This window comes from Poecilia reticulata, chromosome 2, assembly GCF_904066995.2.
Source record: "Poecilia reticulata chromosome 2, P_reticulata-male-v2, whole genome shotgun sequence".
NCBI lineage: Eukaryota > Metazoa > Chordata > Actinopteri > Cyprinodontiformes > Poeciliidae > Poecilia > Poecilia reticulata.
Genome location: NC_088831.1, coordinates 33994792 through 34019810, shown reverse-complemented (window position 1 = coordinate 34019810; position 25019 = coordinate 33994792). Strand labels below are relative to the sequence as shown.

Here is a 25019-nt window from a genome sequence, read left to right as displayed (position 1 = left end):
GGTATTTACTGTATTCGGAAGATAAAAACCAGGTTTGAAATCATGCGGAGTGGAAGGGGTGTAGCAAGGGCTGCAGAGTTTTATTACATTCCCCAAAGAGGAGAGCATGATGTCATGAACATGTGTCTCATCTACTGTACGGAGCCTGTTTCCTGGCCAGACAGCTGAGCCGAGCATCAGGAGTTTATGTTCTCATAATTTCTCCAGAAAAGGTTTGAGTCCTCCCACTTGCCCTCATAAAAGGTGTTTTCTTTTCTCACTCAGTCACACAAACACTTCACAATATCTGTGACCAAAACTGTAAAACCACAGAGGGAGAACAGTGTGTTTTGTTTTATTTAATTTTTTTTATAAAATGAATCCTGTTAAAAACAAAGCAAGAACTCACAGCTGGATAGTAAGACATCCAACATACATAATAAAACCATTATCTCCATTTAGTACAAAAATATGTTACATAAAGTGAGTCTTTACAAAACAAATAATTTAATGTAATGATGGAAACGTTACAGACAAGAATTGAGAAAACACAAACTGCTGACTTTGTGCACAAACTTACTGCAAGTCATTAAAAATATACACATAATTAAATATATGTATTTAAGTCAAAACAATAGTCCATTAGATAAGCTTTGTACCAAATCTCATTCCCAACTGACAACATTTTGAAAGTCCTGAAGAGGTTTTTATACATTTTAGCTCTTCACACTGAAAACTCCACCATCAGATTTGTTCAAGATCACCATTACAGTAGCCCCTGTGTGTTACTTTTTGCTACATCTGCACCATGGTGACAAATCCATGTAGTTCAACATATAGTCAGCAAATAAAAATTCAATACCAAGCAGCTACATGTCAAGCTTACCTATCAGATCTATGTTTTGTTTTTGTTTTTTGTGCTACTCTGTGACATTTGAAATGATAAAATAAAATAAAAAGTTTACATAAGATCAAACAGGGCCTTAGAATAACAGTTCATTTGGCATCAAACTGCAAACAGAGAGAAGACGAGAAGAAAAATGCCCTATAGTTTGATGTAGGGGTCAATCTGTATTATTCAGTGACTGTCATAAAGCTTTAGAAAACTAGCTGAGCTTCAGATTAGACAGTTTAGGCCACAGCTATACTTCTGCAGTATTTGGTTTCTCTTTTTTTGAAAAGATTGGCATCTGTGTACTTCCCGGAAGGAGTCAGAGCATGGCTACAGAAAGGTAAGGGTCTCTAAGTTAGACACCTGTCAAAGTACTACGTACCTGCCTTACGTTTAAATAGAATAAGAAAATGTATTCCTATAAAATATTGCTTCAGCATTTCTTTCCTAGCTGCTTCACACTGTACTGAACAATATCATCTCCAGCTAATCCAAACACCCACACAATGTTTGGATACATTGAAAAATCCTTCTGCTTATGCTTAACAAATTAGAGGTGTCATCTATAGTACATAAATTCATCAGCGTTATGAAATTTGTCCCAGTGCTATTCAACTGACACAATAGCAATCTAATAAAAGTGTTCTTAATTTCATGCCACACTATACAGATGCTTCATCTGTTCTGATAAAAGTTCACTAACGTCTGCATGCTAAATGGCATTAACAGTGGCATTAACTGAATGCAGTCTACAATGATTTCTTAATAAATTAAATGATAACTATTTTAACTGAATTAAATAAGGAATTCAACTTTAATCTAAAAATCATTAAGTATGAAAAAAATTATCAGTGACTTCACAGGTGAAGTAAAGCGAATGTAAAAAGTGCACATACTCTGATTGAAATCCAAGTTAAAGTAATCATTTCAAAACCTCTATCTATTAAAGTGACATATATCATGTTCAATAAAAAAACAAGTACTTTTAGAGGGAAATAATACAAATAAAAAGTAGCAATTAATCAGATTTCTTAAATGTGAACACTCTTAGATGGATCCATATTTTAACATGCTTTGAAGAGGGCCATGGGCATGTAGCATGCTGACAAACTCCAACAAAATAAGAGTAAATGTTGTTTTTGAATCAAAAGGTGAAACTTAGGATATGGACACTTCCAAAACAAAATGTTTTTTTGATATTTCCTGTTTTGTACTTTTTCCCCAAAAAAATATCTGGACATCTCACATTACAATTGTAAAATGTTTTTTAAAAAAAGTGCTTTTTATGCTTTCCTTTTCCACAGAACAAAAACCCACTATTTTAACAAGGGTGTGATCACTTTTAAGAACCACTTTTATGTACTCTATCTTGGTGCAGTAGAACACTTTAAATTTTACACCGTTCATTCTAACAGACACACATTTGACAGTTACACATATGTGTTACCTCAGTGGAATACCAGGAGTTGATGATCTAATTGAAATAATTCTTTTTAGAAATGCCGATATACCCCGCAAAAAAAAAAAAAGAAAAAAAAAAAGCCTTGTCACAGAAGCTGTATGTTTTTCAGCCTACATTTCGTGTTCAATGAAAACTATGCCTGGCAAGTAACTCACTGCTCTGCTGTTCTTTTAGTTCCTACAGCAGCTATTGCAGACCATTTTTCTGCCTTGCAAAATATCCATGTTTGTGTGGATGGTGCCTTGTTATGCAAATGTATAATAATTTAATAAAGCAAATAAAAGCTGTCTTTGTACAGATTTTTTTTTATCACAGTATTATACTCAGAGTCTGAGACTGAGCAAAATTAACTATGACTTCATCCAAAGGATTAAGCATTTTATATACAAAAATACCCTCACAGATGTCCTCTGTTAAGATTGTCAACATAATAATTTTAGTTTAAGCAAAAAGTCCAACTATTTTTCACCAAACCTGAAGGAAAATATCTCAGTTGATTAAAAGTACACATTTGGATAGTTTTGAAGTCACTGCCACATTAAACTGAGTTTTAAAAATTACATTGATGTTTAATGTTAATTCTTGGTGGCAGGTATTCTCTAAGCTTCTCTGGTTTAACACAACTAAATTGACTGAAATGTTTGGTGCCAGAGTTTTGTAGAACTTGATGATACGCTGAAGAGGTGATTCAGCCTTTAGAGTTACATGTTTTGGAGTAGGGACACATCAAAACATGCAGAATGTTTACCTTTAATGACTGGAATTTCACTCTAGCTATTTTTTGTGTGCAATAAATGTGTCAAGTTCTGGTATGAAACAACCTGTGATTTGCAACTATATGCACCAGAAGTATATATGATGGATATTTTCTGTTCTTGAGTTACAGCAGTATGTCCGGAACAGAGTTTTGCAGTTTCTTTGGGCACCAGGGAAATACAAATATTTCTTTCATTAAAGGCTGTTTATCTGTATCAAGTTTGAAAGGGTTAATGTTTATATAGTTGCTTTGTATTGTTACATAACATGCAGGTAGGTTGCCTTGCTGTCCACTCCGATTACATTTTTGGCGATGCACCTGTAAAATCCTGTGTCCCTATGTGTCGGGTTTTGTATCACCAATGAACCCTGAGGACTCAGGTAGAGGTTGCCATAAATACGAGGCTGACCCGTCACACTCAGTTGTGTCAGGTCTGGTGTTTCCCAACTAACTGTTGCTCGCGGGGTGGCTATGGTCATGCAGGGCAGCTCCACAGCAACACCGCCTCTAGTGTAGGTGACAGGGGAGGGACCGATTGTGATGCGTGGAGGGTAGGCGATGACGATGACAGGAACCATGGTGACTGAGACTGAGGAAGAGTCAAGACTGGAAAACCTGCAGATGTAGCTGCCTCGATCAAACACAGAAACCTGTTTGATTATTAGTGTTCCATCTTCTTGCACCACATAACGTCCTAGATCGCCACTGTCACCTCTGGATAGTATCTTACCACTTGGCATCGTCCATGAAACAGAGCCCCCGGTTGTAGAGGCAGGGCAATGCAGACGGAGAGTTTCTCCATTAATGGTGCTCACTAGAGGGGCGGTGCTGGTGCGTACTGTGGGTTTGGAGACTGAGCCGGACGGTGGTGGAGAGTTTATAGAGTGAGACCTGTCTGGCACACCAAGGCCCCTCTGTGAATGCTGCAGAGGCGATACTGTCCTTGTGGGTAAAGACTGAGTTGCATCTAAATTTCCCTTCTGCGGTATTTCCACTTCTCTGCCTTGTTGGGATCTCACATCCACCACTGGTTCTGACACTTCAAGCTGGACCCGCATCAAAGCGTCACCTCTTTCAGTTTTTGCAACACAAACCAAATTCCCACCGTCACTCACCCGTACATCTCGAAACTCTAAGGAGCCGTTCCGATGCACAGTGAGTCGGCTGCCGTAGTAAGGAGCCGGCAGCATGCCATTTCCAGGAAGAAGCCAGGCCAAACGAAGTGGAGGATAACCTTGGTATGGGCATGGCAAAGTGACAGCCTGGCCTTTAACTGCTCGGTACTTTGCTATTTTCCCCCCACTCAGATGTGTGTCGGAATTACTACTTGAGGAAACACTATTTCTTCTGTTATCATTAGCTCCCCCTGCATGACTGTTCCTGTTGAAAACATGTCCTCTTTGAGTGCTTGTACCAGCTCCATTACCTGACAAACTACCACTAATACTTTGGCTATTTGTTGAAATAACAGTTAACCTGCTGTTGTCTCTGCTGGTATTAGCATCATTACTTTTCTTTCCTGCAATGACTTCATTATTATTCATCTCAGGATTCCTTTCAGTACTTTCTCCTCTGCCTGTGCTTTGGCTGTGATCTACGTTACCACTTCTACTCTGAATGCTGGGTGTGTTTCTATTTAATCCAGTACTGTCTATCTTAATGCCTGTGCTCTGTGCCTCATTTGCCCCAGCCATTATCCCAGTATTACCCCGTCGTGTTGAAAATCCTCCAGCAGGACTTTTAAACTCATGTTGGCTGTAACTTCTTAGAGTAGGATTGGAGCCACTGAACACTGAGTTGAGATTGGTATTAGGAACTATGTTTACTCTTCTACTATTGTTATCACTATAGCTGTTATTGCTTCTGCTCTTGCTTGCAGTTACAACATTAGATCCAAGATTGATTTTTCTTGCACTAATGACTCCGTGATTGCCATCAGATTTCTTTACACTCCAACCTTGTCCTTTTTCCACCTGTTCTATAATTCCAGAGCTAGAAGTCTCCACTTCCAAGGTCACCGCCATGCTCCTCATTCCAGCTGAGTTGCTTGCTCGACAAGTGTAATTTCCAGAGTCAATCTTTTGTGCGGAATGCACTTCCAGGGTTCCATCGGAAATGACCACAACTCGCTGAGAAGAAAGGCCTGATCCCAAGCTCTGTGGGATAACAATGAACGATGGAGAAAACCAGGTAACTGTTGGGGCAGGATCTCCTGTGGCCCTGCAGGGAATTGTAGCAGTTTCTCCCTGCTGCACTTTGATGAAATTGTGACCTCTGCCATTAGTGAACGTTGGTGGGGTCTTCTTCATGGCCTTTACTATGACCTGAAAAAAGTTAGGTCTTATAATCACATTTATATTGACAAAGACGACTTTGTAATAACAATCAGGTGATGAAGTAATTTTTCTGCAGAGTACATAGTGTTACATACCTTCATGGTGTCTCGGCCTGCCTGGTTCTCTGCGTAGCAGATATACTCGCCTTCATCTCCTTCATCAACTGCTGGAATCAGTAACGTCCCATTGTGAAAAACAGTACGTTGCCGTCTTTGACCCCTGCTGTCCTCTTGAAACAGCTCACTCTTCACAGTGTTTCCATTTGGTAGCGTCCAACGCACAGCTGGATGAGGCAATCCAGAGGCCTGGCAGTCTACCTGTATAGAATCCATAAGTATATTTTTCCACATCATTATTAGATGCAATAACAGTACTGCATGTTAAATAACTGGATGTTTTCTATTCATCTAATCAGTTATCAACTAAATTGCTCTTAAATGATCTTTCTAGGAGCTCACAACTACCTCTATTGAAATGTAGGGTAACACATTTTCATAATCATATAAAATCTCATTTATTGCGTTGAACTTTCATGAGATTATTTTTCACTTAAATATTTATGTGTGCATTACTGTTCCCTTAAGGCAGCTGTTTGTGATTCACAGAAGCCAGTTACATAACATGTCCAGGTTTCATTTCTTTAAATAGGAAAATCTTTAGTCTTCAGATTCAGCCCTGTTTTCACCTCATGACGTACAGTTCTCTGTAAGATCATTTTTTAGAACTTTACAAATGATCACCAGTCATATGTAGCGATGATCTAATATGCTGAAACCTATTTTTATTCAGTAGTCCAAAAAAATACACAGAAGTTCCACTGAAACATATTTTTTGTACATAAAAAAATAATGATCTTTCTTTAGTTTTACCTTCAGAGGTTTTCCAAAGGATACCATCTGATTGATTGACTGTTTTGGGTCAATCCTGGGAGACTTAGTGACCACAGACACACGCAGAATTCGATAATCATCAGCAACCTTGTTGCGTGCAATACACAGGTAGTCTCCACTGTCCTTCTCTGTTACTGCCCTCACTGACAGCGTGCCATTAGGATGCACCTTTACACGTTGGTCAAAACTTAAAGTCAAACACAAACAAAAGGCCAGAAAGTTATATTATATACAGGATATATTGAAAGAATTAACAACGACTTTATCACACACTTAGCAAATATGTACCTGTAGTGCATGTCCACAAGCTTTCTGGTGGGGGTCCTCCATACAATGGTTGGGGTAGGGTTTCCACTTACAGAGCAGTAAAGATTCAGGGTCCCCTCATAGTTAACAGTAGTAGTAGAGGGTGATGTAGAAACAATGTGGGCTTTAGTGAAGGGGGAGACAGGCTGAGGCTGCAAAACAGTTGAGGTTTTTCCACTAGTATGGAAAGAAGAAGCAACCCTTGTGCTGTTTCCTCTGGGTGATACTTTGGTGTTATTTGTTGGCACCGTGGAAGGTGAGAAAACAGAGAAGGGATTTGCTTTTTTGATGTCAGGAAAGTGCGATGGGTAAGGTTTTACAGTTTTATTGATTTCAAGAGATGAGCTAGAGGACGAGTTAAAAGGGCTTGAGCTGAATGCAGCTAAGGTTTGGCTTGGGATTACCGATGTTCTGACTTTGTTGAAAAAAGATGAATTGGATGTTTTTTTGTCTTTTGCCTCCCCATCTTTAACCGCTACCGTCACTGTCCTCTTAGTAGTCCCTACAGCATTACTAGCAGTGCACTCATAATTCCCTGTGTTATTTGACCCCACATTGCGAATATGGAGTGTCCCATTTGGCAGGACAAAGAGGTTTCCATTAAGAAACTGGGATGGTCGAACAAGCGTCCCATCTGGAATTCGCCAACGCAGAATTGGTGTTGGGGCCCCTCGGGCGGAGCAGTGAGCATAAACAGGCCAACCTACAGAGAAAAGCAGGTGTTCCTCCCTGGGTTGCTGAATAACCGGGGGCAACGAGGACACATGGAGACGCACTGAGGCGCTGGCTGCACCAGCTGAGTTGGATGCCACACAGCGATAGACTCCTCGGTCAGTGGGTAATGTCACCGAGATGTGAAGGGTCCCATTTGTGTCCATATGGATTCGATTAGAAAAGGTGCCAGAGGAGGTTAAGGTAGAACGATTAGGCAGAACCCAGGAAAGCAGAGGGGCTGGAACGCCATCTGCTTGGCACTCCAGGTGAACCTGGCCACCCTGATGAATGGTAACTTCCCGGTAAAGCATCAGCTGCATATGAGGCGGGCGAGTCCAGATTTCTAGTGTGGTGAGCAACCTGTAAGAAAGAAGAAGACACACAATACAGAAACTTTAACACATTCTACATTTCTTCACTCTCTAAATGTGCACTGGATTCTGGTAAGTATCTAAAGACCTAAATGTTTATTTGACTCAGTGAAGAAGAAAGTAAAAGCTGATTCATGATCTCATATAGACAGAGTTGTGTTTGCTGGATGAGTATAAATCAGTTATTCATTATGTTTGCAGTAACAAATAATGAATATGGTTTATTTCAAAAACATCCTATTCCTTTGAATTGCTGAACACATTGCCACCTTATCACTACAGATTTTGCTTTATTGCACTGAGTTTTTGCGTAAGAGGCCAGTACAAATGAGTGTATAATTGTGAAGCAAAGGGAAATGCTGTGTGTTTTCAAAGCCTGTTTTTAAAAATGGTCTGAAAAGTGTGGCATGCCCATCTGAGTTAATACTTTGTACAGTGACCAGTCATTGTAAATACAACTGCAAGTTAAATGTGGCAGGTTAAATGTGGCTTTGCACATTTGAATATTTCAAATTTTCCTAATACTTTTTCACAGAATAGCTCAAGATCAGTCAAACCCAACAATCTGTGAACAGCTATGTTTAAGTTACTCCACAAATTCTCAAACGAAATATGTTTCTGTAGAGCTTTCTACAGGAATAAGTAAAATGGAATAAAGAATTATTTTGGAATCATTTTAAGAATTATTGTTTTTGTGCATTTCTGTAATAATTAATAATATTAATAATAATAATAATAATAATAATAATAATAATAATAATAATAATAATAATAATAATAATAAGAAGAAGAAGAAGAAGAAGAAGAAGAAGAAGAAGAAGAAGAAGAATTCTTATTATTATTATTATTATTATTATTATTATTATTATTATTATTATTATTATTATTATTATTATTATTATTATTATTATATAATATTCTATTATATTATAATGATAATTTTAATAATAATAATTAATAATTATTGTTTTTGTGTATTTCCTCAGTCCTTATGACAGTTTGTTCATTTATGTAACAAAGTAAAAATATATTTATAATAAGAATAAATAATCCAAGACTAGCTCTATTTACTGATGAAGGGACTTCTTAAAGTAATTGGTAGCAATAGACCCACAAAATTCTGTGGTGTCTGAGTAAAGGACAATGGACATAAATGTACAAAACAACATGTTTTTTAGATTTTATTTTTAATAAGTGTGATAAACTGCTGTTTCCCTCCCAAATTAAAATGATTTATTACTTTGTGTTGGTCTATTATGCGAAATATCAATAAAATGTCTCCAGTTGTAACATGACAACATGTAAAAAAAGTTTAAGAAGCCTTGACCACTTTTGGAGGCACTGTATAGCAACATTGTTGCTATTTTTTTCCTCTTACCATATGCCTCATTGAATAAAACTGATTATAATGTATGTTGTATTCTAAATGGTTTACTATTCAGACAAGCTCATCAGTATTCATTTCTAAAATCAGCATTCCCACCTGTCACGGCCCAGTAAGCTGCTCGCACTGCAGATATATGTTCCTCTGTCCTGCACCTGTACATTCTGGATAACAAGGGTGCCATTTGGCAAGACCTCAAAACGCTGAGCCCTGGAGTGGATTGACATCACCGCTCCTGAAAGAAAGGCAAAGGGGTGAGGCAGTAAGGCAGAAAGAGAAAACAGTAATGAGAAGGCAGGGGTGGGAAGAACAGAGACAAATTTGGAAAAAAGTTCCAGAGCGAGAAAGGAGAAATATGGGCACAATGAATGGCACAGCTTGAAGTGAAGTCAGTGATGCAGTGCAGAAAATGTTCCATTACTTGCTTGCAGTGTTTTTCCCACATGGCAAGCCAGAGAAAAGCCTATTATGTGCTTGCTAGTGTATAATGTTTTGTGTTAATGGATTTTTTTTTAATATCACAGTAAAATAAGTTCCTATTTGCTCTGCCATACCAAAACTTGTTGCAGGCTTAAGCAATCAGAAAATTTTCCATCAAAGAGTGAAATTCTGATATTTTATGGCTTTCTGTATAACAGAATCAAATAATAAGCCTTGTCTTGTCTCTAGTTTAAAAACTTCTCCAGAGAAAGGTATGGAGCATATGTGTGTCTGAGTTCATGTCCTCTGTTTGGTGTGTACCTGTAGCAACCTTAGTCCATGTGATTGAAGGTTTTGGCTCTCCCTGAGCTTCACACACCAGGTTTACAGAGCTGCCTGCCGGGACTGACATGGTGCGGATGTGAGGGTCTGCGATCCTTGGCTTAGATCTGACAACCGGAACCTGTGCAGTGGATAATTAAGAGAAGTTAATCAAATAAATAAAACTTTCAAGCACCAAAATAACACTGCAACACTGGAGATATAGTATCAGTTCACCAGAATTTTGTGGGTCTTGTATGTCAATAGACAATATACAATTCTGTTGCAATGCTGCTACACAACAGTTACAAAGACAAGGATTTGTTATAGAGAGAGAGATGACAAAAATAAAAACAGCTAATGGAAAAATCAAAAGCCTTGTCGATGTCAGGGATTAAAGGATAGAGTCTGGTCTTACATAATCAAAAAGCAGTAAACTCAGAGGCAAACTTTGGCGACTTCCCCAAAATAAAAAAAGCTGCAGCGTTTCCTCTCAAGGTGTGTCTTTGTGTCTGCCAAATGTCAGTGTGTGCACAGGTGGTAGAGATGCAGTTCAGCTTTGTAAAGTCCTATGTTGGTAATTTAGGCCTTTGCTTTTACCTTTGCTTTGAACTTGATTATGGTGGATATTAATTGAAAGCTCAAGCTACAACCTTTAAAGCGATCGAGCTACACAGGGATTTTTTTACTGCCTGATTGTTTTTTGTTGATGTTTATGGGCCAAAGACGGAGCGAAGATGAGGAGAGGAGCTGCAGCTTTGAACTTTTAAACAACACATGGATTTAATGAACATAACTGTGAGTACCATCAAGTAGGTAATAACACCATACATTTTGCAGCACACACTATAAATATATGATCCAAAACCTTCCATTAGTGCATCACATATAAAATCAATATCTGGGAACAACTAATTGTACAGTCAGTAAGTTCATTTCAATTTATTTGTGGTCTTTGAAAGATTTCGTTTTAGTTTGATAGACAGCAGACTTCTGGCTATTAATTAAGGATTAATTATCTGGAATCCCATAAGACTAAGCTTTAAAAAACATTATGTTTGTTGACTGCAGATTTCTTTTAGCCATGTGGTTTTTTTTCTCTTCAGATCACAGTGTGAGGTTTAAAAATCCATCAAATAAGTGAGTAGTGATGAACCTCATTTGGATTTTATCAGACGGTCATGTGGGGACAAATTAGATTGTTTTTTGATTTGTTGTGCATTCCAGCTAAGTTTTTGCCCTCAGGGGTTTTCACAGTTGGATATTTTGTGTGTGTTTTTTTTTTTTTCTGGGTCAACACTCTTAAAGAACTGTTGGTTTACGTTTTACATTTAAGATCCACATAGTTTATTACAATATGCATTTAAAGAATTACTAATTAAATGAAAAACTCAATAATGCAGCAATAAGAAATGTGGAAAGATTTGGAATAATTTAACAAATGAACAAAAAATAGAGGTTAGGGCAGAGGTTCCCAAACTGTGGGGCGCGACCCCTAGGGGGGGTGAGGGCAACGCTTTATTGCGCTGGGTTTTTACCTTAGAATGGCCAACTCTCTGTTATTCCTATGTCAATTTGATACAGTAGAGGCTTACACACTTCCCATATATGTGTCCTAGTCACTTTTATCAGCAGTTAAAACTGTTTAATCCATTGTTAACATGTCGTAACCTGTTTTTCCGAGCCAACTTTAAACGCAACATGAGCTCTACGACACTCGCGCTGGGTTTACACCTGTGTGGCAGTGAAGGAGACCTGCTGCTGCTGTGCAGAGCTACGCAGGTGTGTGTTAGAGTCACAGCAGCAAACCAGCAAAACGTAAAGAACTTTTCACAGTTTTTCTCCCAAACTAACCGACTGAGTTGAGTAAAGTTGTTGGATGCAGGTAATGCTAGCTAAAGGATGACTAGCTAACAACAATACAGCACCTTAACCTTAACAAGTAGCCTGTATGCTACCGATGTTTTTGTCTATGTTCAGCTACGTACATTGCCCCCAAAAAAGTCGATTTCCCCCCCGCCCTCCACCCTCCACCCCTTTCACACGCGTCGTTCAACCAGACATTGTAATGCATAGGGGGGGGGGGGGGTAGAAAATGTTTGGAAACAACTGGGGGGGCGCAGAAGAAAAAGTTTGGGAACCACTGGGTTAGGGAATTTGATGTTATTCTTGTCCTGTTATGTAATTTGTGTTTATCCTTCATGATCATGCCTGATATAACCATAAAACAAAAGGAGAAAGCAAATATTACACTATTTTGAAAAAGCACCCATGAACTTGCCCCAAAAGTAGTTAACATTTTGTCTTATAACACCCATTTAGGTGTATTTTGTTAAAATGTATGAAACAGGTAAAGAAAAAATTATGTGAAAAAAAATAATACATTTATTTCAAAGTGTTTATATAAATAAAATCATATAAATTGTATTTCCAGCCCCTCTGGGACTATGTTTTGTACAACTACTGTTAAGCACAATTACAGCGTCAAGTCTCGGCTAATTTCTTCAACTGGTTCGTACATCTAAATTCAAAAACTCTTGCCCATTCTTGCAGAATGATGCAGAGCTCTGCAGCTCCAACGGAGGTAACAAAGACCCCGGGGCTGCTTCTCTGAAATGCTTTCACTGTTTGGCTTGTGTGAATAGGTGAATAGCCATGGCCAGATAGCTTTGCAGATGTGTCACACACATTCCATTTTTGGATAATGGAAAGTGTGTGAAACTTTCCACATGTCACAGTGGGACTGTGATATGTTTGTAATCTAACCTGCTTTAAGCGTTTCCACGTTATCCCTGAACTGTCTGGTTAGTTTTTCTAATTCATAGTGCCATATGTTCACCAGTATCCTCAATGTATAATTTACTTCCAATTCATATTTTTTTAATCTATAAAATAAAATCCTGATCAGATACATAATAGTTTATAGTTGCAACATGACAATTCAAGTGAAGCAGGGAAACTTACCGTTGGAGAAGCGGGAAGTGACAGGGAAGGCTGATGAAAACTGCTTCTGTGTGAATCTGGAATAGTGTTAGCTCCATGGTTCTTCCAATCAGTAGGTGACTGACTCCTGTTTTGACCATTCGCAGGGAGGTCAACCTGGCCAGTTGCTTTAGTGTTTCTTGTTATTGCTTTGGTACTTGTCAATTCCATTGTGGTGGTAGTGGAAAAAAGAGTTTTCACTGTAGAGTGTTTGGTTGTAGTTGGAGGTGTTGTGGTCAGAATGCTTTCTGTTGTAGCTGGAAGTGTGGTTTTAGAATCAGTAGATGTGGTAGAAAAAGAGGAAATGGACACTTTAGGGATGGCATTTATCGAAACTGGAGAACTGCTTTTGCTGGTAGAAGGATTAGAAGTGGTGCTTAGCCTTGTAATTATTGGCCTGAATGTAGTGTGGGAGGTCGAAGTTGAAGGGATAGTAGAGGAAGTAGTTGGCAAAGTGATTGTAGAAGTCATTGAGGTGGACAGAGCTGAAGTCTGTCTGGGAGTGCTGGATATTGGAATGATAATGGGGGTTGAAAGAGACATGGTGGGACTTATTATAGCAGCCGTGGTTGTTGTGGGGAGTGTGTCCTCATTAGTTGTAGAGGCTGGTGTACTTTTAGTGCTGCCAAAATAACTAGCTCTCTTGGGAGCAGCTGAAGAAGTAGTTATGATTTTTGCTGCACTGGTGGTGGTTAAAGATGCACTGGGGCCTGAGGGAGCAGTGAGAGAATGAGTGATTGAAAAGTGGGACTCACCCAGAACATTCATCTCTAACTCCTTGCTGTGTTTGCTCGGGGGTCTCTCAGCATGTTTGCCTAAGGTTGTTTGTGTTGCTGTATGAGCCCATGCAGCATGTGTAAATGTCCTATTATCGGGTTCTAGCACATGCGGCTCTGAAATGATAATGGTAGCATGAGTGGGGGCTGGTGTGCTGTTAAATGTAGACTCCTCAGTTATTTGTTTCTTGCCTGAATGAATCATCATGTCTGTGTATGTGTGCGGGGTTGTAGAGGAGGGACTGAGTGGAGGTGATTCAAAATTTGAAATAGTAATAAAACGAGGGTTGGAAACAGTTGGCGACACAGGAGTCACAGTCACACCATTTATAATAGTCCTAATATTGTTTCCCAGTGTAGGCATAATAGGTGGAAATGTGGTAGTTGATAAGGGCAACAACTTTGTGATTTTATCTGGACTTGAGTTAAGTGTCACTGCTTGGTTTATTGAGTTTATTGGGTCGGAGCGAGGATGCTGTGAGGGTACAGGCTGAATCTTTGGCCTGTTAATTCGCCTACGTTGTCCAATCTTCCTGCGGGTGTCCCAGGGTCTTCGAGATCGGGAGTTTGGAATCGCATTTGGGAAAAGTCCCTGTAGAGGATTCTGTGGCCTGGTCCTATTAGGGCTTAGATTTGGTACTTTCTCATTCAACACAATTGATTCTATTCCATTTGCTCCTGATAATGAAGTAAGTGTGACATGCTCTGTTTCTGTCACTGGGTTCACTGTTATTACTGTTTCTTTGCTTTCTTTCTCTGTCTGTGTTTTTATGTCAATTTCTAGATTCACGTGTGGCCGCTCAGTCACATTATATATCTCTTCAATGGTTTGTGTTGCTTGTATTATCTGTGCATCCTTATCAGGAGGTTGAATGGGTTGTGGTTGTTCTTCTTTTACTGTAGCATCATCAACTGAAGACCCTTCAGATTCAGTTTTCTCCTGTGAGCCATGAGATGTACTTCTGTCTTTATCGTCACCCTCTCTTCCTTGTCTAATTTCTTCATCTTTTTCTTCTAATATAGGTTGAGTTGTTGTTTTTTCTTCTGCAATTGCTTGACTGTTGGTGCTGTTGGCGGTCTTTTGACGAATCTTTGCCAAGAGATCAGCCCATTTCTGAGGGTCTATCCTGTGTTTCTTTGTGGTTACTCTCTGTCTGTTCTGAAAGTGGTGTTTCTTCTGCATAGTTGGTGAAGTAGATCCTCCAATCCGTTTTAGATTTCCCTCTCCAACACGACCATATCTTTGTGGCTTCTTAATTCGATATTTTCTGTTTGGGCGTGGTTGGAGAGATGTTGGATATCTTCTTTTACCAGAGGAGGGTTTCTCATCCTCTTCATTTTCTTCATCACCTGATCCTTCATCAATCTGCCCAAAATTGGGGACTGGTATCTTTGTTGACCTGCCAGCAGCTGATTGAGGTCCTCTGGGTAATGAAGTCTCAAGGGCAGAAATATGTTGTGCTTTTAATATCAGCTGCATTGACACGGTGTCACTACCATACTGGTTGACAGCAATGCAGCGGTAATATCCTGTATCCTTCAGAGTTGATGTAAGTAAAGACAAACTTCCATTTGAATGTACTTTCAATCCACCTGATACAGCTAATCCTGGCCACACAACATTTCCATCTGGCAAAATCCAACTTGCCAAAGGTTCTGGTGAACCAGATATCCTGCAGGGCAGAGTGACAGCATCTCTAATGGTTCCAGTAACCGGGAGTCCACTTAGCTCACCTGAATATGGAACGGCAGACTCTTGTACTGCCAGGCGTAATTGAAGGACATCGAAATCTCTTCCAGCTCTGGCAACACAATGGTAAAGCCCTCCATCAGAGAGCTGTACTCTTTGTATTAGTAAGCCTGAGGCTGATAGCTGGAACCTGCCATCTAAACTGCTGGAAGAAGTATTGAGTTTAGATCCATCTGGAAGAATCCATTGGACACTGTGATTACTAGAACTAAGAACAGGGCAAGACAGCTGTATGTTCCTACCTGCTACTCCTACTGCTGTAACTGCTGTGTTAGTGTGATTAGTTAAAATCATTACCCATGGGTGAGAAGTAGGGGAAGACATTGAGGGATTAAAAGTTTGATCAGGATGAGCAGAAACCCTTGTTGAGTAGATAAGTTGGACTTTATGCCTGTTAGACTGTGCTCTGTCAAGCTGAATACTAATTGCTGATTGCAGTAACCATTCTGGTCTGGCTTTAACAGAGGCTTTGATCCCAGTGTGATAATATCCATCTGTCTCTGGTGCCTGTCTGTAGCGGTAGGCCAATGCTGGAACTTTACTTAACATGATCTCCCTCTCAAGGCGAGCTGCAGTTTCACTGTAGTAAGCCAAAATCCTCCAAAGTTTCTCGTAGCTTTGTCCCAGAACAGGGCAGTCAAGGGAGAGAGACAAAGCGAGCGGGAGAGGAAAAGAGGAACTCCAGGAGAGATCTGGAGGAGGAGCAATGTCTGGGGAATCGGTAGAGTGAGTAATTTTACAACTCAGATCAACGTTGTACCCTTGTTGGTCAGAAAGACCCAGGGTGACATTCCCTAAAGGTTCTCTGAACATCTCACTTGGCTGGATTTTGCTATGGTCTGATTCCAAGGGTGTTTCTTTTCCAGGGAAACTGATGATCGGTGAAGTGCAATGTAGAGTCGTCTGATCAAGCAAATTCTGGCCCTGGAGAGACAGGGGCGAGGCACAAACTGGACACTGAGGACCACCAGGACATTTTAATAAGCCTAATGACAGAGAGTGTGAAAGAGAGAAAGAGAGAGAGTGAGTGAATGCTGTCAAAGCAAATCTCTCATATTAATAGATATATTCTTTTTTGTCATTGTATTTAAATATAATGAAATGTGACGCTTTAGTAATTTGCACATATTTTTTTTTAATTAAGTCATTGATTAGTCACACCAGTTTATTTCAAGCATTCATTACCCCTTTTTTATTTCTTGCTAATTTTCTGTGGTTGTTTCATCTTGCAAATCACAATGCATTGCTTTTTAATCACAGCACAATCATTACCCTATATATCAGCTGCCACACATCAGTGCTGTCATCATGTATTAGTCATGGCAGGTTAAGCCTGGCATATCAATGGCACACATTTCATGGTTCAGCTTTCTTTCACATTTTAATAAAGCCTACAAGACAGACTGCAAAAATAATATAGAGCCAAACAAGGACGTATGTGTGACAAAATGATGGTCAAGGGCATCTGTGTAAATTAAATCTGTCGAAAAGTAGGTTTACCCACATCTAATGGATTGGTCACAAATTTTTAGCCAGTTATAAAAGCCTTCTTGATTTTCCCATTCAATTTTCTAATCTACAGTTTGTCTTCTCAAAGACACAGCAATAAATAGTATACAATAAAACTGTAGATAAGAAGAGGCATAAAAAGAAAATCATTTTTTCTAGACTCAGCAGTCACCTGGGTGAGCAAGACTCCATGAGAGAAACCAGTTCATCCTACAGTCGCAGCTCCAAGGATTAGCCTGCAGGACCAGACTCTCCAGCAGAGGTGCTGTTGTCACACTCTTTTCAGACAGGACAGTTAGACTGTTGTTGGAAATGTCTAGATGTCTGAAAACAAAAGACACTGGCTCAAACATTGTCAAAAAACAAATCAGTTAAGCCTCCATAATCATTAACTTTCTGTGCATATATGATTCTGTTCCTTCTTTTATTTGTTTGTGCAAATAAAACCCAGCATGCAAATGTTCACATTTTCTCATGTAACTGATGAGGAATTGTCTCAAGCGCCGCCAGGGCTGTGAACTGTTATACATTTTTGTTGTCAAATCTCACCTCAAAGTAGAAAAATAATATGTATTCAGGATGGAGAGCGTGCACAGAGCGTGAGGGTGCAGCTGATGCAGCCTGTTGCCTTGCAGACGAAGCAGCCTGAGGCTAGGCAGCTGGAGCAGAGCCCGGGGGTGGATGTGTTGGAGCAGGTTGTGATCCAAGTAAAGACGCAGCAGTGATGTCAGGCCAGAGAAGGTCAGAGATGAAGAGATCTCTTTCAGCTTGTTATAGCTCAACTTGAGTATCTGCAATGGGGGGAAAGAAGAAAGTGGTGAAGTGAGGAGAACAAATTAGAAAAACAGACATCAAGGCTGACTGAAAAAAGCAAGTCTTATGCGAGGGATCGTAAGTGTTTCAGTGGCTGCCACTTGCTTGGAAATTGAATTTAGAACAATTGGGAAACAGAATAAGGATTTGAATAATAACTCTTCTTGGAATTTATGACCATTTTAGAACATACAGCTCTCCATTTCCCAGTTTAAATCTAAAAAACATTCCACAGCACACAATATGATATGAACATAGGACAGAAGCAGGGAGAACTAAAAGGATTATTTTTGCTCTGGTGGGGTGCATTGCTCCAATGCAGTTAAGCTTTTGATCCAGAATATCACACTGCTGGAAATCTATTAAAATTTAATACACATTTGAGGAATTTACCCCTCTTATATGCATACAAAATTACTATTGATGTTGTTGTTGTTGTTGTTGTTGTTATTATTGTTGTTGTTGTTCCTCTGCCCTCCAGGGAAGCTACTTAGCTGGAACACTTCCAGCTGCTGACAGATTTAGCACGTGACAATGTCAGCGCATGGAAATATGGATCCTATTATCCCAGTAAGGAAAATATATCAGCATCTGTCTCGAAGATGAAGGGTACAATTGGCTGTGTGATATCAGTTCCCCCAAGGACTCCAAACGCTGCCCTAAGGTTGCTGCTAAAGTGTCCAGCATGTTTCTTGTCACTGAAAAAAGGCAAGGAATCATGGTACGTAAATTATGCATTAGCTTGAAAGAAATTAGAAATAAATGGAGATAGGAAAAACGGAATCATGTGGACTGTTGCAGCCTTTTGACAAACATCTCAAATATTGTTAATCCCTTCCTAACTCAAGTTCTAAACTGATGAGATCATTTCTGACAAGCGGTTTGTGTTCATCTGTCACAGTCAGAGATCAATGAAGACTTTATCCTGCAATTGGAGTGCAAATAGAGTTTTGGGAGCTTAACTTACAGCAAATAAAAGAAAAAAGAAATTGAAACAGACTTCTTTCATGAACGATTGAGCTCCTCCTGCTGTTTCTCCTAAGTTCAGTGGTTAGCCAAATTTCACCTACACAGTATACAGCACACAGTAGGGTACCCAATCCCCATTGACCAGACATATAAATAAGCAATAGGAAACTTGTTAAGGTGGCTACTGATAGAAATTTCTTAAGTGCTAGCTACTGAGATGTTAATTTTGTCAGTTATTTTGTAGACATCTGTTACAATGCTACCAATTGTCTGCACATTATACTGAAAAATTGGGGAAAATAATGAACAAAAAGAAAAGAAAAAAACTATTAAAAGAAAGGACTTTATATTGGCTACGTCTTTGGGTACCATTCGGTACTGTATCTTGTTGCATTACCTGGAGCGATTTCATCTCTTTAAACACTCCATCCGGAAGATCTTGGAGGTTATTGCTGTGGAGCATTAGGAGCTCTACTCTCCTTAACCCAACCAGAGATTTGTCATGAAGTCTGCTGATACTATTAAACCTGAAAAAGCAAAAGGGCATCATTGATATACTGAGATATATATGTATACTTCATCTTCATCAGGGCAACCACCAGAGACCTGTCAATAAGACACAGAGTGGTGCGTCCTTGCAACAAGCTGTTCCAACTCTCAACCAATCGCAAGGACTGAGGATCAACGAACCCTCGGCCATGGTCTCCGTAATCTAGTTGAATTTAGTCAGCTTCTGAACCCTTGTTTTATTGAAAGTCTTGAATCACTCTTATCCTCACATCTCCCCTGAAGTCAGTTTGCCAAGGGAAATGCAACAAGCAACTAAATCACTGAACAACATTGCCTGCAGGCTCGTGAAGTTATTCAAACCTCTAAGAATGAAATTGTTTGGAGGGTTCTGCATTTTAAAAGGAGTCAGTATTCCTTAGGGCAGATCCAGAGTACACTGAAGGTACGCTGAAGTGAAAACATCTTCCTGTAATTATGTAATTATACTGTTTCTTGTGTCCGGCATATAGAGTCTGCTTGCCAACAATATGTTTCTGCTATTCAGTCTAAAAAAAACCCTTTGAGATACCTTTTAAAATATTAGAAAACTTAAGCTCAAGAATTCCTTTGTCCAGAAAAGTCTGGCTCATTTCAGGCAAAAAGGGAAGAAATCCCTCAAGAGTTACCTCTGGTTATGGGACCTCTTTCTAAATCTATTGCAGTGCAAACTAAATTCAGTTCAGTTCAGCTCATGTATATTGCGCCAATTTGCAACAAATGTCGCCTCAAGAGACTTTACAAAAAAGTAAGCACACATGCATGCCACTTTATCCTAGATATCAAACTAAACACTGAACTCAATGAATTATCCAAATTGGTTCAAAAAGTTCTCTGTCTAAGAAAACCCTGCAGATTGAGTCACTGACTAGCAGCATTCACTGCTATTCACTCCTAAATAGGAACTACTTATCTTGGCATGTGTTAAGAATATATCTTACGACTATTAAAAGATCAATTTTATATTGTATTATAGTTTGGAACAAACTACACTGTATTTCACTGCATCAGAATATGACCATTGTGTTGGAGAGAATTCTAATAATTAAAAACTAAAGTGTGAGTTCACATACCCTAAATTAATCCGTCTCGTATGCGCAGGCAGGCCAGGTGGGATGATGAGCAGTGATCGGAAGGTGCAGTGAACTTCATTGGCCTGGTAGCAATTACAGCTCCTGGGGCAGGACTGGCCACTGGACATCTCAAGTGTGAGCACCAGAAGAGCCAGCAGTGCCAGTGGTGCAGACCCAGTCTGATGCATCTTCACCCACGGGGAGAGAAGCTAAACTGAGGTTATCACCGGCAACATGAAACAGGATGTCAAGTTTAATGTAGACAGACAAGTGCACCACAACCTGCAGCTCAGATGGGAATCATTATATTCTATACACACACGCACATTTAAAAAGTTCAACACTTTACAGCAACAAAAAATCCAAAAGTGATTTATTGCTGTGCATCACATATTATACTGATTAACATGAAGACAAAATAAAAGTGGAAAAATCTATGTATGGATATAGAAAGTTACCAGGAAAGTTAACTTGCAATACTGAAATTTATTTTAGAAAATGAATGTTTATTTGAAGAAGAAGCTTTCAATTTACCCATCAACATACATTTAAACCCTAATTGCTGGTCATGAGCTTTCGGTGGTGACCAAATAAAACAAGATCACGCATACGATTGACCGAAAAGACTTTTGTCTAAAGGGTGTCTGGGCTCTCTTTTCGAGGCAGGATGAGAGGAGGGAAAAGTCAAGAGGGAGGGCCACCGCTCCTCCACATCGAGTGGAGCCAGTTAAGGTGGCCTCAGCATCTGGTTAGGATGCTTCCTGGATGCCTCCTTGGTGAGATGATCTGGGCACGTCCCACCAGAAGGAGACCCAGAGGAAGATTCAGGACACGCTGGAGTGACGATGTTTCTCAGTTGGCCTGGGATTTCCCTGGAAGAGCTGGCCTAATTGGCTGGGAGGGGAGAGTCTGGGTCATTCTGTTTAGCTACCTGACCTGACCTCAGAAAAGAGGAGGTGATGGACCGACGGACGGACGGACGGACGGACGGACGGATGGATGGAATTTTACTGGCAGCATAGTTTACAAAGGAAACTCGTAAAACCAATGTAGTGGGAATATCTCGGATTTAAATGTAGATCATTTGTAGACATCTAATTAAATCAAAAGTTTGTTTGATTGTATTGTTATTATCCTTTATCTTAGAAGGGTGAAGGTGGGGAGAATATTTTTAAGGCAAGAAAATGGACATTCAAGTTTACTTAACTGATAATCAGATATATTTTGCATGCCAAAAGAGAAACGTGTCTGTGTGTGGGGCGGTATTAAAACTGGCTTCAGCCCACGACTGCTCATCCTCCTGAATACGGCCCTTCATGAGGTTTAGGATTAGTAATGACAGATTAAAGTCACAAACTGTACACGGTTAAGATCAGTAATAAATCTGCAATAAATCATCTGAGATATATGTATATATATTTTTAATCATATATTGCAGTTTTGGACTTTGACAAATTTATTCATGATGCTAGATAGAGTTAATTTTATTGTCAGTCACTTACAGACGGAGAATGAGACATAAGAAGTCACAGAAACTTCGCTGCGCTTTCATATCCAATCTCACACAAGCGCTGACATTTACACCACTTCAACGTAAACTGAACACACGACTGAGACTTTTCGTCTTGTTCAAATCTTACAAAGACATTTTTTTTTAGAATATATTATGAATCCAATGTGATAAAAAAGAAAAAAAAACATACCTTAAACTTTTCTGGTCCGGAGGCATAAATTATTGTAAGGAATTATTCATTTTCTACATCAAATTATGATTTCAATCCATCCGTGTACTTCGGCAAATTAATCCGCACTTTTCCACCTTCATTCATCCATTTGTCACCACAGTGTTCGCAAAGAATGCGGGGGGGGGAATCCTGCAAATAAGCACTTTTTAAAACTTGAAAATTCCCACAAAACCACTCCTACCCCTCGGCAAAAAAAATAAATAAAAAATCAAGCAGGTCTTCTTGTATGTCACGGGAGGAGAAAAGGAGCGCTGCACACGCGGCAGGCGGACAGCAATCGCGTCTGGAACCTGTGTAAACGCGTTTTGTGTGGGGAACAATGAGTGTGTATTTGATCTTGGAAAGTGGGACAGGGCAGCAAGTGAAGAGAAAGACGCTCAGGCAGAGGGGTCTATCCGAAGAGGGGCGGAAACTATGAAGTAATAAGTCACTGTGCTTCAAGCTGCTTCTTCTGCTGCACAGAAATGACATTTTGTAAGTAAACTTTTTTTAAATTTATAATCAAGTACAAATATCATATCTTCTTATTCTGAGTCAGATTTCTTATTTTTGGTGAAAGTTTTAGCTCCCACGTGCCTCTCTGTCGCTGATAGTGGCAGAGAGGCAATTTGGACAGTCGCCAGGATTCACCAGGGTGTTCCTCCAGTGGTGACAAGTTGCCAGCCTTTCACGGGGAAACACAGAAACACACAATTTTTTCCTAGCCTTAAGAGAGAAATAGAGAGACTGTGTTACTCTCTGAATATGACCTCACAGTCAGGTTTATGGACTGTGGGAGCTGGAGTACCAGAAGAGAACCCACATGAAAGGGGGCTGAACATGAAGACTTGATGCAGAAAGAGCAAGCTGAGATTCAAATCCTGGACTTCCTCACTGCAACGCAGCAGTGCTACCAGCTGTTCTGTGGTGCAGACCTTATTATCCTTTATTATTTTTACTTTGAACACTTGATCCATGGTGGTACATCAGCATATTGATGCCTGGCTTTCAAAATATGTTGGGCCAATTAACATTTATCCTCTTAATTTTGGTGTTTGATAACTGAACTTTCTGGATTAGGAGTCAATATCGCCGACAATATCTCAGACAGAGATGGTCCAACATCTCTGATGCAACATTCTCAGACATCAGATCGGGACTTCTTAGAGGGGAAACCAGAAATAGACAGATGCTCCTCAGCTGCTGTCTCCAGTAAGCAACCCCCGACACTCCCACACCTCCCCCCCACTGTGTTGGAAGGCTTGTGACAGAGTGTGATTGATTCCAGACAGGGGCAGCTTTGCAAGACAATGTTTCAGTTCACTTTATTTTCTTCTTTTGTATATTTACTAGCAAAGGTCTTCAACTAATCTCATGCAGCAGCTACATCAAAGAACTGCAGCGTTAGGTGTGAGAATAAGGTCACCCAAATGAAGAGTTGTACATTTTCTCATTAGCTGCCTCAGTAATGAATGGCTACATTAATCATGTATGACTGTCAATAGCCTGCAGCTCGGCAGTCGACAAGTGAACATCTGCAGACGTCTTAGCAAATGTGATTGGATGTTTTCCAGTCACCAGCCACATTCTCTCTGATGTTTTTCAGTGCATGATCCAATCTTTGCCACCTTATCACCCTTGTCTCTGCAGGCAGCGCTGTTCTGTGAACAGTTGTCAGAGCTGAACTCATCCCCCATAGCTATATTACTGCTCCGGCTCACTTCATTACATCGCTCAATGTTATCGAAACATGGTGGACTATAACAGATGAATTGCTGCTGGTCTGACTGGAAACAAGTAAGGAATGATGACATGATGTAATATCAATGGCTCATTGGGGAAGATGAATGAATGACTGAATGAAATGAGAAGGCATACTTTGACATATTGATGCCTTTCCCTTGTAGAACAATGCATAGCTTTAAATAAATGTTAAAGTCTATAAATGAATAAATGACATTCTTGCTCGCAGATACTTAAAGATAAACATTTTTAAATTACTTTTAGTATATAATTAATTAAAATAAACCCTAAATCTAGCATGAAAATAACTCAAAATCATATTATTCTGTGGAGTGCGGAAGCACAGGGATCTCAGCATTTATGATTCAGTATTCCCAATTTGCCAATTTTTTTGCTTGTTTGTCATGCGCCTTTTTCATCTACTGTCAAATTATTATTTTTATTTTTTAAGTTGGGAACTGTCTTTCATTATTTTATTTATGCAAATCTGTATTCTGCAATAACTGAAATTGTAACATGCAACAAAAGCTTTCAATTGTAACTTGCTAAAAGTAGTTCTACAGATTCAGGGACGCTGTTACACCTAAAAACAAACACAGTGATGTTTCGAGGTATATTCACACATGACTGGTTTGAATGTAATGTGGATTTTGAAACTTTTAAATATCTATCTGAATGGTTCTGTGTTGAGGATGGAATGTCACAATTTCAGTGATGAAGAAAAAAAGAATTAAGTGCACAAATAGAAATTCATTTGAGATTTTCTCTTATCAACGCAGTTTAAAATTTTACATACAGGTTCCGTTGTATAAATAAACTCTCACTAACATTTCTTTTGTTTGTTTGTTTTTTTTTGTTTGTTTTAAAAAAATACCCAAAATAAAATCAAAACTGGTCTTTGAAAGGTTTACATTGGGCCTTCTGAATGGGCTCACCAAAGCCCAATCCTCAACTTTGCTGAGAAAGAAAAATTCTGCTGTAAGAGATGGGTGTCCCTCATCACTGTTATTTCTGCCACCCTATTGGGTAAGTGTGTAAAATTGATGCCTGAGTTTTGTTCCTGAAGCAGGGATTTTTTCCATAATGATGATGTCTTAAAGGTGGCCTTCCTAGCAAAGTAGGTTATCTGTGCCAGGATAATTTAATCTTCAATCACTGCTGCCAGGGGCTTATGCATTCTTTGCTGATATCAGCCTTGACTATCATTCTTGCTTTTTTTGTTTAAAGTAAAGTAGTATAAATATCAGTTCGTTCAATAATGGATGAACACTCAACAGATTTGTCTTTCAGTCCACCTGTACT

General features: G+C 39.4%; 1 protein-coding gene and 1 long non-coding RNA gene across 3 annotated transcripts; one reads left to right on the top strand and one right to left on the bottom strand.

The window, feature by feature from the left end:
- Window positions 1-318: 318 nt before the first annotated feature.
- On the bottom strand, window positions 319-22341 carry LOC103461640 (matrix-remodeling-associated protein 5-like). Of its 2 annotated transcripts, XM_081604324.1 has the most exons (12): window positions 21954-22341; window positions 20251-20438; window positions 19029-19158; window positions 17399-17640; window positions 17022-17173; window positions 12797-16326; window positions 9833-9974; window positions 9191-9326; window positions 6605-7696; window positions 6296-6503; window positions 5522-5743; window positions 319-5414 (listed from the first exon to the last, which is right to left on the bottom strand). In XM_081604324.1, the coding sequence occupies exons 2-12, from the start codon at window positions 20436-20438 to the stop codon at window positions 3348-3350; spliced, it is 8109 nt and encodes a 2702-aa protein (XP_081460450.1). In that variant the 5' UTR covers window positions 21954-22341; the 3' UTR covers window positions 319-3347. The 2 variants fall into 2 exon arrangements, with proteins under 2 accessions (XP_081460450.1, XP_081460448.1); XM_081604322.1 differs by lacking the exon at window positions 21954-22341 and having other exon boundaries at window positions 20251-21073.
- LOC145550276 (uncharacterized) lies at window positions 22223-24546 on the top strand. The gene is made up of 2 exons (XR_014086188.1): window positions 22223-22469; window positions 22555-24546. It is a non-coding gene; the product is annotated as an uncharacterized LOC145550276 (long non-coding RNA).
- Window positions 24547-25019: the final 473 nt, after the last annotated feature.